This window comes from Coregonus lavaretus, assembly GCF_964263955.1.
Source record: "Coregonus lavaretus genome assembly, chromosome: 3".
Classification (NCBI taxonomy): Eukaryota; Metazoa; Chordata; class Actinopteri; order Salmoniformes; family Salmonidae; genus Coregonus; species Coregonus lavaretus.
Window position 1 is genome coordinate 45,833,844 of NC_139990.1, and position 14,409 is coordinate 45,848,252.

At 47.8% G+C, this 14,409-nt stretch overlaps 1 protein-coding gene across 1 annotated transcript; it reads left to right on the forward strand.

The window, feature by feature from the left end:
* Nucleotides 1–375: 375 nt before the first annotated feature.
* LOC311112793 (transcriptional repressor scratch 1-like) lies at nt 376–2,059 on the forward strand (the record flags this gene model as incomplete). Its single annotated transcript, XM_084155932.1, has 2 exons — nt 376–490; nt 1,323–2,059. The coding sequence occupies 2 exons, from the start codon at nt 376–378 to the stop codon at nt 2,057–2,059; spliced, it is 852 nt and encodes a 283-aa protein (XP_084012058.1).
* Nucleotides 2,060–14,409: the final 12,350 nt, after the last annotated feature.

A 14,409-nucleotide genomic window follows, 5' to 3' on the forward strand; every position in this document is an offset into this window, starting at 1 on the left:
TGACAAGTGCTGCCCATTTTTTTGCACTCCTAGGCTACAGTACAGCAGCTTTACTCTAGTGTTTTTTTGCATCCTCCTCTATTGGCACCGGGGAGAAAGAGGCGCACGCTGCACGCTGCAGGGTGTTTTCCGCTCGCTCCTAACGTCTTGCGCGAGCCTCTGAGAAGGAGCTATCCAGTGCTGAAGTTGCATTTCTCCCCTTCGCAAGACACGGCGTTGCAGGCAGAACAGAGAAACCTAAGCAATACGGGTTGGCTGAGGGTTTGTTTGACTGACTGGGTGTCTGATACTTTAAATATCCAGCTCTACATTGGCGTTGCATGAGGACAGTAACCCTGCACCGGACGGTTGTTGTTTCTGTGCAGCACCAGAAACATGCCAAGGTCTTTCCTGGTTAAAAAGGTGAAACTTGATGATTTTTCATCTAGTGATTTTGAGAGTTCTTATGGACGATCCAGGACCGACCTCAGTCTACGGATTCACGATAAAGGTAAATATAAATACTATTTAGAGTTTGGAATGTTGATTATGTTATATTTATGTTTTGCTTATTATGCACGGTGTCCTTTGTTGCCACGTTTGCACGTTTTTGCGCTGCATTCATGACTCATAATTATCTGATTCCATTGTTATATTATTTTTGACAAACACACCTACCAATATATTTGTAGGCTAATTCTAGACTGTATGCTTTTGAAACAAAATAATTTAATGTAGAAATAGGCTATCGGACCCAGCTTACTCGGAACATGGGGAGGAATGACGCTTGTGATGCTGATGCAAAACTTCTCCACAACCCACAAGTGTGCATCATATATCTGCACTTATGCACGAGCATGTTCAAAAGACATTGCATTACACCTATATTACCCGTTATGCCTTGGAACACTGTTGGACACGCACTCCTAACATTGTATAACCCTATTATTTAGACAATATGTCACTCAGAAGGCTGAATCATATTTCATGATGGTGTGTAAACTAGCCTATCCATCGCTTCAGACCGGCGGTATAATGTAGCCTAATCATCTCAGTAGCTTATGTTGTTAAATTATGTTTGTTCTCACTGTGCGTAATTAGCAACTATAGCCTAACGCATAAAAGGGTTGTGCTTCCAGATAAATAAAAACATGTTAGACTCGCCTAAATCTTAATAAACTGCATAGGACTCATAGGCTTTGGTGATAACGTGATGTAGCCGATCTCAAGTGGAAAAGTGCCGCCTGTAGCTTGTTGCGTCTATTAAGCAGATTGTTCCCACTTGAAGAATCCCCACGCGACTATGAATAATTGAATTAAGATCTTGTTCTTTTTCACACCAGGGTACATTAGTGACTACATCAGCCCGTCTGTCTACGATGGAGAAAGCGACGGTGCCATTAAAGTGCCCTCTCCGGAGCCACTCTACGATGGCATCCACAGCGACTACGGAGCCCCGGACTCGGACCAGCCTGACAGCCCGCAGTCGGATGTCACCTCCGGCTACATCAACGGGGACACCGCGGTGAGTGAGGGCTACATGGTGGACGCGTTTTACATCACGGACGGAAGGTCACGGAGGAAAGTAATCAGCAGCCCCAACAGGAGCATACAGCGTCACACATGCAACGAATGTGGGAAAACCTACGCCACGTCTTCCAACCTGAGCAGGCATAAGCAGACCCACCGGAGCCTGGACAGCAAGATGGCCAAGAAGTGCGCAACCTGTGGGAAGGTGTACGTGTCCATGCCAGCCATGGCCATGCACCTGCTCACCCATGACCTCAAGCACAAGTGTGACATCTGTGGCAAAGCTTTCAGCAGACCTTGGCTACTGCAGGGTCACATGAGGTCACACACGGGCGAGAAGCCCTTTGGGTGTGCACACTGCGGAAAAGCGTTCGCAGACCGCTCCAACCTGCGCGCACATATGCAGACTCACTCCGCGTTCAAGCACTTCAAATGCAAACGGTGCGACAAGACCTTCGCTCTCAAGTCCTACCTGAATAAGCACTACGAGTCCGCGTGCTTCAAAGGCGCGTTCTCGCCCTTGAGTCCTGGTCTTGATGACTCTCCATGACGTCCACATTAAAAGTGCAGACAAAACATTATATTTTTGGTTAACTAGTTCTGCCAACCCTCTCCGAAAATCCATCTCAACTTCCAGTGGAACCACAATAATAGCACAATTTTTCTGTATTCTCCTTGAAATCCACCCGAAGGAATTACGGATGATCTTCGCATGCACTTAAAAAGCCTCTTCCTCCTCCAGTCACGTGGATAGAATATACCTTCCACCGCGCGTAAATATGAAATCATATATTTTGAAATTTGACGAAGATGACAATACTGGATTGCTCCAAACAAAAGTCGAACATTTTAATGTTGGATAATAATGTACTGCTGCAACTGACCATACTCTCCGTTGAGGTAAATGACATTTATGTTTGTATTAATTAATCTATTTATTTATCTATTTATACATTAGGCTATTTATATTTATTTGTTTATACAGTATGTCGGACTTATTGATCTGTTTTTATTTGATACCACTACCTATTCTTTGCACTTTAATGTGTGAATTTGCCAACCTCTCGTGAACAGGCCAAAGCGTTTGTCACTTATTCTTCGGTTACTACCTTTTGAAATTATTGCATGCAAAAATGAAATCTATGCCAATATCACAAAGCTTATGATTTTGTTTCTCTAAAATCTAGATAGTATCTGTTGGCAATATTTCTCTTGGAGCCACATGACGAATTATAAAGCAATAATCACTTAATGCATGGTATTTTTGAAAATTATTATGAAATATTACCTACAGTTTTTAAAATCAGGTATGTTTTACTCCAGTATGCATCTATAGTCATACAAAAAAATAAAACATCAGGGAAAATGCCAATGTAGTATTAGTGAAACAACAAAAAAACGATAAAATCCTCTTTTCCTCTATTGTTATGCACTGCCTGCCTCTTATTTCAACAGTAGTGTTAGGACCGTAGGCTTGTAGTGCTGAAATTCAGCTCCCAGCATCTCAGAACATGTATCCAAATCTACAGGGCACCCATTAAGGTCATACAAAGGTAACACCCTATAGCCTATATAGAGCCCTATGGGTCGTGGCCAAAAGTAGTGCACTATATAGGGAATAGGGTGTCATTTGGGACGCAGCCACTAGAACCCACTATTGACTTAAAGGGATTAGGTGGGCAAACTTTGCACTGCATCCACACTCAGCTTGATGGACAAGATGCCTTTCTTTAACCTCATTGGTGTCCCACAGATTTGTATATAATAAAGCACTTCATCTCCACCTTAAAAAGTAGCACAATGAACCTATAGATTCAGGTAGAAAAAATAAGAACTTGTATTAGCTTGACCTCTGTTTTGTATTTCCAATAAATAATTAATTAATAATACTTTATTGCAAGAGGCTTTGTAAATAATCCTTTGGATTGAACATTTTTACAGCTGTAAAGAATTAAACAAACCTTATTTCAGGAGATATCTGGTGGGAGGAAAATGTTATTTCGAGTCAGTATTCAAATGATGTAAGCACAAGACACAACAAGGCATTGTCACTTCATAATAAAGAAGAATATTAACTAAATCTCTTGTCTGTCTGTTAGTCATTTGTTTTTATTTGTTCGTATCAAAGTTCACTATGTATACTATATCACCTTATTAGCCTACAGTATATAGAGAGAGAGTGAGCAAGAGAGACAGAGAGAGACAGAGAGAGGGGAGAGGGAGAGAGAGAGGGGGGGGGGAGAGAGTGAGAGAGTGAGAGTGAGAGCAAAAGAGAGGGAGCGAAAGAAAGAGAGAGTGAGTGAGTGAGAGAGCGAGAGAGAGAGAGAGAGAGAGAGCGAGAGAGAGAGAGAGAGAGAGAGAGAGAGAAAGATAACTCTGGCTACTTGGGTGGCTGCAGCTACTGTAGCATAAGTCAGATGAGGCCATGTAGCCCTTTGAGGGAGCTAAAATACATTTAATTCCTCATAGATGACCCTTATCACTTGATAGCTCTCTTGACCGACTGCATTTAGATTCAGGTCTATGACCTCAAAATGGATAGACCATTTCCTAGGAAGTCAAATTACACTTTCGACTGTGAACTTGCTGACACTTGCTGAATGAGGGAATAGATAACACACATTTCTGACATTCTGGTTCTGTAATCAGATGTGTGGACACGAATGGTTAACGCTTGACTGCTACCAATAATGTCAATGCATAATACACTTAAAAAGGCCATTAGAAACGTTTCTTTGACTTGAAAATGTAAGCCACTGATTGACAGACGTTATAAATTTGACATTAGGGGTGCAATCAATGACCTCAGAAATACGAAAACAATGTCTGTCTTTCTCGTGACCATGGTGATCTGTGCAGGCAGGGGGATAGGGGGCGGCAGGTAGCTTAGTGGGTAAGAGCGTTGTGCCAGTAACCGAAAGGTCGCTGGTTCTAATCCCCGAGCCGACTAGGTGAAAAATCTGTCGATGTGCCCTTGAGCAAGGCACTTAACCCTAATTGCTCCTGTAAGTCGCTCTGGATAAGAGCGTCTGCTAAATGACTAAATTGTAATTGTAAATTCAGGTGGAGTGAAACTCTTAGTAGACAGGTGGGGAGAAATGGAGCCTGCCTGATCATATGTGTTGTTTGATTGACGCATGACATTGTAACAAAGGTATACTGTACCTGGTCAACTTATTATGCATCACTCTTTCTGCTCCCCCTCTCTCGATATGGTTGAGCTGCACTTCACTTGTTCAGTTATTTGACCTCACCCTGACCTTGTTCGTCAACTCAATAAGTCTCATATTCCGGAACAAAAATCCCATGCAACTCCCACTGAGATTAATTCTGCTTGCTCTACGGAGGCTCAGGTCCCCGATGTCATCAATTTATCAGGAATCATTATAATCTGCTTCATGAGATGGCCTACGCAGGTTTTATCAGGAATCATTATAATCTGCTTCATGAGATGGCCTACGCAGGTTTTATCAGGAATCATTATAATCTGCTTCATGAGATGGCCTATGCAGGCTGGGGTCTCAGGAACTCTTGGGTAATTGTTCTATAGCAGGAGTATGGATGCTACCCAAATGGCACCCTATTCCCCATATAGTGCACTACATTTGACCACAGCCCAATTGGCCCTGGTCAAAAGTAGTGCACTATTAAGGCAATAGGGTGCCATTTGGAACGTAACCTATATCAACACAATCCATTAGTCCACAGGAGACAGCTGTAGCTGTACTGGGTTTCTCTCACACCTTGGTTGGTCTGGTGGGTTTATACATCCCTCTACCGTCACTGCAGTTTAATGTCAGACTGCCACTCCCCTGGGCAGCACTTAGGCCCATGCAGGCAGACGGCTGAACAGTACAGTAAGTCTGTCTTCATGCTGACGGCCTTACCTTACAGAAAGACAGGTAGTCTATGAGTTCCATGTCCATCCCTTGTTTACTGTTGATGGTGTGAATGATACTGACCAGTAACAGAGAATTGTGTAACGGTATGTACAGTTTTGATTGACGGGATTCAAAAGGTTGACTACTAGTCTAGCCATGGCAACTGACAACATAATCTCTGCCTGTTGATTTAGCCTGCAATTTGTTGACTCTATCTGTTATAGATCGACATCGACAGGTGTGACACTTGTACAACACACAAGTGGTTTACAAAGCCTCCCCAATGTGCATGTCTCTCCACATACAAACCAGATCCCACTTCGCTAGGTAAAGGTATCATATAACAGTCTCTGTAGGAAGGCAGCATGCAGGAGTGCATCACATCACCATCTAGCTACAAGTTGTAGCAACAGGCTCACAGACAGACAGACAGACAGACAGACAGACAGACAGACAGACAGACAGACAGACAGACAGACAGACAGCAAATTCTTTTTTATAGCCGGTGAATAGTGTCCCCTCAGAATGCATTAGGGCTGATTTGTGAGGACATGGTGAAAAGCGTTGCCTTCAGACATGGGTCTGTGTCCCAAATGACAACCTATTCCCGGCCTATATAGTGCACTGAGCCCTATGGGCCGTGGTCTAAAGTAGTGGACTATGTATGGAATAGGGTGCCATTTGGGACGCAGAAATGGTGGGTTCATCGTCACGCAGACATGGTGGGTTCATCGTCACTTGGCTGAGAGGGATACTGCTTTGCCACCTCATAGCTCTGACTAAGAGACCGGCGGTGAGACAGAGAGCCCTTAAGCCTGTTCAGTTAACGAGCAGTCCAGGATAGAAGGAACGGCTGACGCATGTTGCTGGCACAGAGGTATGTTTCTGTAGACCAACACTAAGAGTGGGTGGGAGGAGGACAACAGTCAGTGCTTTCACTCAACATAAGCTTGGAAGGAACGACCACAACAACCACAAACTACTTGTGCTTGTCAAAAAAAACTAAACATCCACAACGAACGGGAAGATAATGATGGAAATAATTGATGAAGCTATCAATCATTTATAATAAGCTTTGAGTTTTGAGTTACTTTTTCGGCTGGGCTGACTCCTGTATGTGCTGTAGCTAGGCAAATATTTTCAGGCGGAAAGAATGTGTTTCAGGGGAGGTGGAGAAAGAGGAGGAGAGGTGGTGAGGAGGAGGGGAGGGGGAGCTAGCTCTGACCCAGATTGGCTGACATGCAGCTGAGGCAGCTTCCATCGTACAGGCTGCAGCAGCACAGCACACCACAGTACATTTTTAATAGCAACCACTTGCACATTTACACTAAAAGGACAGTGGAGCTTTTGTTGCTGTGTGTAGTTGAACCTCCACTGTTTAATTATGTGCACTTGTATGTTTAATGGTTGGCTCCTAATTGTATTATTTCTGGAGTGCTATTTTGTAATGGGTTGTTACTGGTGATTTGTGTGGTTGGTTCGTCATGAAGTGTTACTGTTTCCTGCTGTTCATGCCTGTTGCTCTGATCTTGTGTTTTATACAACCAACTGAAACTATTTCAAGTATGATGCGGTCACAGAGCAGAACTCCAGTTTGCCCTGCATTTGATACGCAGAGGTACCCAGATTCTTATATATAGAGAGTTGGGCCAATGCGGTTTCTGGCTGAACGTTCCGGGAGCACCACTTTCTCCTCCATAGCCGCTGCTAAGTGATAATTGACGCTTCCGCGTTGTGCTTTTTATGAAGATGTCCAGTGAATATGCAATTTGTAGACGCTACAACACAGTACAGACTTGGATACACATAGTCCCGAATACTAATCGATAAAAACGTCTATTAAATTCACTGTTCTGTTTTGCTTGTTTACAGCAGGTCATTTCATAGGGAACTGTCTTGTTACATCACCAACATTTGGAGAATAACGGCGCTAACATGGCATCCATTCTAAAACCTGGCCCAACTCTATATATATAACTGGCTCTGGAGGTACCTACTTCTAGGGATAAAGGCTGGTTTATGGTTTAGAGAGTGGCTGGTGCTTTTGTTTCGACCTCTCCTTCCCATTGGAAGAGGGGAATTAAAACATCATGCATATTCAGAGGGAATGAATGAGGAGGAGAACAGAGGCCCTCCACTTGCCTTTGATCTAAATGAGTGGGTATAATGCAATGCAGATCTTTGGGTTGAAACCACTGGAGTTGAGTTGCGGCTGGCGGGTCGGCACAAGGGAAGGTCTAGTGACTGGGAGCTATTTGCATCTCCATCCCACTGACTGCATTTCACTGAACCGACCGTCATGTTGTCAGAATGTCAAGTGATCCCTGATCATGGACTGTAACTACAGTCATAGCCTACAGTCATGGATGTGTCCCAAATTGCACCCTAATACCTATATAGTGCACTACTTCTGCATTATATAGGGAAGAGGGTGCCATTTGGGAAGCAGATATGGCCTCCCCACTATGTTCTCGTATTCAGTGACCATTTCAGCTGTTCAGGCAGGTTATTGGGCACAGTATGCAGCCTGAGGCTTTACAAATAGCTTTTTTGTCGCGATCGTCGTAGGAAGTAGACCAATGCGCAGCGTGTTGAACGAACATGTTTATTTATCTTTAGTGATAAATACGGACAATCAACAAAACAACAAACGACTCGTGAAGTCCACGGTACAAACACAACCAACTGGAACAAGATCCCACAAACACTAAGGGAAAACCGACAGTTTAAATATGGCTCCCAATCAGAGACAACCAGCCAAGCTGACACTCGTTGCCTCTGATTGGGAGTCACTCAGGCCAACATAGAAATAAACAAACTAGAACTCCCAACATAGAAACAGAACACATAGAATGAACACACCCTGGCTCAACATATAGAGTCCCAGAGCCAGGGTGTGACAGTACCCCCCCCTAAAGGCGCGGACTGCGACCGCGCCTCAACTAGAACAAAACAGGGGAGGGCTGGGTGGGCATTCCTCCTCGGCGGCGGTTCTGGCTCCGGGCTAGCCCACCACCCTCCAATAATCCCCCCATAACGCCCCTGGTCCGGTCTGGCCCCGCTGGCTGGAACTGAACTGGACGTAGTAGGAGCGGATAGCTTCAGCTCCGTTGTGGAGCAGTTGAGCGGTACCTGATTAGGCACCGATGACCCAGGCACGGGTTGTGCCGGACTGACGACGCGCACCCCTGGTTTGGTGCGTGAGGCAGGAACGGACCGGACCGGGCTGACGATGCGCACCCCTGGCTTGGTGCGTGGAGCAGCAACGGGCCGGACCGGGCTGACGATACGCACCCCTGGCTTGATGCGTGGAGCAGGAACGGACCGGACCGGGCTGACGATGCGCACCCCTGGCTTGGTGCGTGGAGCCGGAACGGGCCTCACCGGACTGACGACTCGCACCCCTGGCTTGGTGCGTGGAGCAGCAACGGGCCGGACCGGGCTGACGATGCGCACCCCTGGCTTGGTGCGTGGAGCCGGAACAGGCTTTACCGGGCTGACGACTCGCACCCCTGGCTTGGTGCGTGGAGCAGCAACGGGCTTTACCAGGCTGACGACTCGCACCCCTGGCTTGGTGCGAGTAGCAGGAACGGGCTGGACCAGGCTGACGACTCGCACCCCTGGCTTGGTGCGAGTGGCAGGAACAGGCTGGACCAGGCTGACGACTCGCACCCCTGGCTTGGTGCGAGTGGCAGGAACAGGCCGGGCCGGGCTGGCGACGCGCACCGTAGCTTTGGTGCGAGTGGCAGGAACAGGCCGGGCCGGGCTGGCGACGCACATCGTAGGTTTGGTGCGAGGAGCAGGAACAGGCCGGGCCGGGCTGGCGACGCGCACCGTAGGCTTGGTGCGAGTGGCAGGAACAGGCCGGGCCGGGCTGGCGACGCGCACCGTAGACTTGGTGCGAGTGGCAGGAACAGGCCGGGCCGGGCTGGCGACGCGCACCGTAGGCTTGGTGCGAGGGGCAGGAACAGGCCGGGCCGGGCTGTGGAGACGGATAGGAGACCTGGAGTGAAGAGCGGCCACAACCCGTCCTGGCTGAATGCCTACCTTCACACACTCTGTGTGAGGCATCCGCACAGGACGTACAGGGCTGTGTACCCGTACTGGCATAACAGCACGTGACACTGGAGCAGGATATCCGGGACCGCGGAGAGGCATTGGAGACCACGAGCGTTGAGCCGGCACACTCCGTCCTGGCTGCATACCCACCTTCGCACGACACGTGCGGGGTGCTCGCACAGGACGTACCGGACTATGCCGGACCACTCGTGGCACAGTACGCCGCTCCGCATACCGCGGAACCTGCCCCGTCCCATGCTGCCATGCCTGAGTACGGGAAGTTGGTTCCGCTCTCCATCCAGGCTCCGCCAACCTGCCTTCTGGCCCCCCAAACCCGGTGGCCTCCTCTCCAAATCGTCCTGTGGCAGCCTCCTGCTGCCCAGTCGCCCATGGCGTGTGCCCCCCCCTAAAATTTTTTTGGGGTTGCCTCTCGTCCGTCCGACGATGACACTGCTGACGCCGCTGCTCCTCTCTCGCCAGGGCCTTAATCCTAGCCCATGGCCCTTTTCCCCCGAGCATGTCCTCCCAGGACCACACTTTGCCCACCTGGGCCATCGCCAACCTCTCCATCTCCTTTCCCGGCGCTTCCTCCCATGTCCAGTCTGCCTGCTCCTGGACACGCTGCTTGGTCCTTGTATGGTGGGTTCTTCTGTCACGATCGTCGTATGGAATTAGACCAATGCGCAGCGTGTTGAACGAACATGTTTATTTATCTTTAGTGATAAATACGGACAATCAACAAAACAACAAACGACTCGTGAAGTCCACGGTACAAACACAACCAACTGGAACAAGATCCCACAAACAATAAGGGAAAACCGACAGTTTAAATATGGCTCCCAATCAGAGACAACCAGCCAAGCTGACACTCGTTGCCTCTGATTGGGAGTCACTCAGGCCAACATAGAAATAAACAAACTAGAACTCCCAACATAGAAACAGAACACATAGAATGAACACACCCTGGCTCAACATATAGAGTCCCAGAGCCAGGGTGTGACATTTTTGTTTTAGGAATTCAGACCCAACGTAATTTTATGTATTGTGTCATGTGCCCAATGTTTCTAGATAAACATGCATTTAAACAGGTCAGTGTTTGTGACTGGGAACATCCTGAAATGACAGATAGGAATTTTGAAAATATATTCTGCATTGATATGATATGCATGTAATTGAGTTTGATTCACACATCTCCACTTTGGAGTCAGACATGGAACAACTGAAAAGTGAGCACAGTATATGATATCATATGACCTCTTTACAGGAACAGTGGTCTTTGACTAGAAAAAGCCCTCATCCCAATAAGTCTTTGAATGTGAGATGAAGGACCTACAGCAATGTTTTTCAGGTCTCCCATGGCTGCTTCTGAATTAGACTCCTGGGTGGTTGAACAAGTACAATTTTGGCTGGTCATCAAACACACAGGCCCTCAGTCAGGGATCATGACTATCTACACATGGTATGGCCCAGCGGTGTGAACATGGTATGGCCCAGCGGTGTGAACATGGTATGGCCCAAGGGATAGGGATCTGTGGCCGCATCTTTCTGTCTGTCTGTCTGTCTGTCTGTCTGTCTGTCTGTCTGTCTCTCAAATAGTATCTTAAATACATCCCAGGAGCATTGACCTTGCTGATAACTATTTATTGAGGAAAAATGTACTTATTACGACTGTGATATGTGGTTGTCTCACCTAGCTATCTTAAGATGAACGCACTAATTGTAAGTCGCTCTGGATAAGAGTGTCTGCTAAATGACTAAAATATAAATGTACTATCTCTCCATCTCTCTCTCTCCAGGGCCCATTCTTACACTGAGTTACCTGTCGCTCTCATTAAACACAAATATAGCAGCACAGTGTCCAGATGCTGTCATTAGATGCTTCTGTTGTTCCCTCCATGACAACCCTGTCCTCTCTCTGTAGAGGACTGCTACTCTACTGACAACCCTGTCCTCTCTCTGTAGAAGACTGCTACTCTACTGACAACCCTGTCCTCTCTCTGTAGAGGACTGCTACTCTACTGACAACCCTGTCCTCTCTCTGTAGAAGACTGCTACTCTACTGACAACCCTGTCATCTCTCTGTAGAGGACTGCTACTCTACTGACAACCCTGTCCTCTCTCTGTAGAAGACTGCTACTCTACCGACAACCCTGTCCTCTCTCTGTAGAGGACTGCTACTCTACTGACAACCCTGTCCTCTCTCTGTAGAGGACTGCTACTCTACTGACAACCCTGTCCTCTCTCTGTAGAAGACTGCTACTCTACTGACAACCCTGTCATCTCTCTGTAGAGGACTGCTACTCTACTGACAACCCTGTCCTCTCTCTGTAGAGGACTGCTACTCTACTGACAACCCTGTCCTCTCTCTGTAGAAGACTGCTACTCTACTGACAACCCTGTCATCTCTCTGTAGAGGACTGCTACTCTACTGACAACCCTGTCCTCTCTCTTTAGAGGACTGCTACTCCCCTGACAACCCTGTCATCTCTCTGTTTTCTTTGTCAGATGTCTAAGCCCACATATTGTATATGAGTGTAATAGATCATGTTTAGAAGTAGGCCAAGTGAACGCACAACCATTAACTTGCCGGGGCAGAGAACAAAAAGCCATGAAAGTAATACACATATCCGCACACTGTTGAACGCTCCCGCAGTTTTACTGTGCAATGTTTCAACCTGAACGTCTTCATTAGGCTTTTTATAATAAATCATATCAGTTTGACCATGTTCCATCCTTTCAGACAGCCGTGTACCACGTAGGGTCAACATGACGTAAGTCAGCCTTTATAAGGAGAGGGAGCTTCTTAATTCTGGGTAATGACATCCACTGTGCTTTTCACAATACACTGCCCTTAGTATCCTTTTGGCTCCACTTTGAATTCTTTCACATCTGATCAGAGGCTATTGACGGAGCATAATGCTTCCTCTTTGGTACAGAGCCATGCTAACCACTAACCAGCAGCAGCATCCCAGACAATGCTGCGGGGCCACTGTGTGACTGGGCTCTCCTATCTGTGCTCTCTGTGCTGCAGTCTGAATGGAATGCAGCACGGTACCATAGCAGGGCCAGTCTGAATGGAATGCAGCACGGTACCATAGCAGGGCCAGTCTGAATGGAATGCAGCACGGTACCATAGCAGGGCCAGTCTGAATGTAATGCAGCACGGTACCATAGCAGGGCCAGTCTGAATGTAATGCAGCTTGGTACCATAGCAGGGCCAGTCTGAATGTAATGCAGCACGGTACCATAGCAGGGCCAGTCTGAATGGAATGCAGCACGGTACCATAGCAGGACCAGTCTGAATGGAATGTAATGCAGCACGGTACCATAGCAGGGCCAGTCTGAATGGAATGCAGCACGGTACCATAGCAGGGCCAGTCTGAATGGAATGCAGCACGGTACCATAGCAGGGCCAGTCTGAATGTAATGCAGCACGGTACCATAGCAGGGCCAGTCTGAATGTAATGCAGCTTGGTACCATAGCAGGGCCAGTCTGAATGTAATGCAGCACGGTACCATAGCAGGGCCAGTCTGAATGGAATGCAGCACGGTACCATAGCAGGACCAGTCTGAATGGAATGTAATGCAGCACGGTACCATAGCAGGGCCAGTCTGAATGGAATGCAGCACGGTACCATAGCAGGGCCAGTCTGAATGGAATGCAGCACGGTACCATAGCAGGACCAGTCTGAATGGAATGTAATGCAGCACGGTACCATAGCAGGGCCAGTCTGAATGTAATGCAGCTTGGTACCATAGCAGGGCCAGTCTGAATGTAATGCAGCACGGTACCATAGCAGGGCCAGTCTGAATGGAATGCAGCACGGTACCATATCAGGACCAGTCTGAATGGAATGGAATGCAGCACGGTACCATAGCAGGGCCAGTCTGAATGGAATGTAATGCAGCACGGTACCATAGCAGGGCCAGTCTGAATGAAATGCAGCACGGTACCATAGCAGGGCCAGTCTGAATGTAATGCAGCACGGTACCATAGCAGGGCCAGTCTGAATGTAATGCAGCACGGTACCATAGCAGGGCCAGTCTGAATGGAATGCAGCACGGTACCATAGCAGGACCAGTCTGAATGGAATGTAATGCAGCACGGTACCATAGCAGGGCCAGTCTGAATGGAATGCAGCACGGTACCATAGCAGGGCCAGTTTGAATGGAATGCAGCTCGGTACCATAGCAGGACCAGTCTGAATGGAATGCAGCACGGTACCATAGCAGGGCCAGTCTGAATGGAATGCAGCACGGTACCATAGCAGGGCCAGTCTGAATGGAATGCAGCACGGTACCATAGCAGGGCCAGTCTGAATGGAATGCAGCACGGTACCATAGCAGGGCCAGTCTGAATGGAATGCAGCACGATATCATAGCAGGGCCAGTCTGAATGGAATGCAGCACGGTACCATAGCAGGGCCAGTCTGAATGGAATGCAGCACGGTACCATAGCAGGGCCAGTCTGAATGGAATGCAGCACGATATCATAGCAGGGCCAGTCTGAATGGAATGCAGCACGGTACCATAGCAGGGCCAGTCTGAATGGAATGCAGCACGGTACCATAGCAGGACCAGTCTGAATGGAATGCAGCACGGTACCATAGCAGGGCGAGGAGATGCAAGCTTAAAGCCAGGTTGAATGAGGCTGGAAATTGCCGCTCTCAAGTAACGCTCTGAGTGTTTGCCTTGTTTCAGAAGTCAGCACTCTTGTTCATGTTTTCAGCTCCAGTGACTCACTGGGCTGTGTTGGAGAGAGATCCGCTGCTGCTATTTCAGCACTTTCCACTGCAATCGATTCAGCCAGCCCTGAAGGGGAAATCAGGCCCATCATGTTCCTTACAGAGATGCACGCACAATCACACACAGACGGACGGACACACACACACACACCCACACACACAGGCACACACATCAATGCAGACACAGACATAAACAGACAGACTCACGCACACAC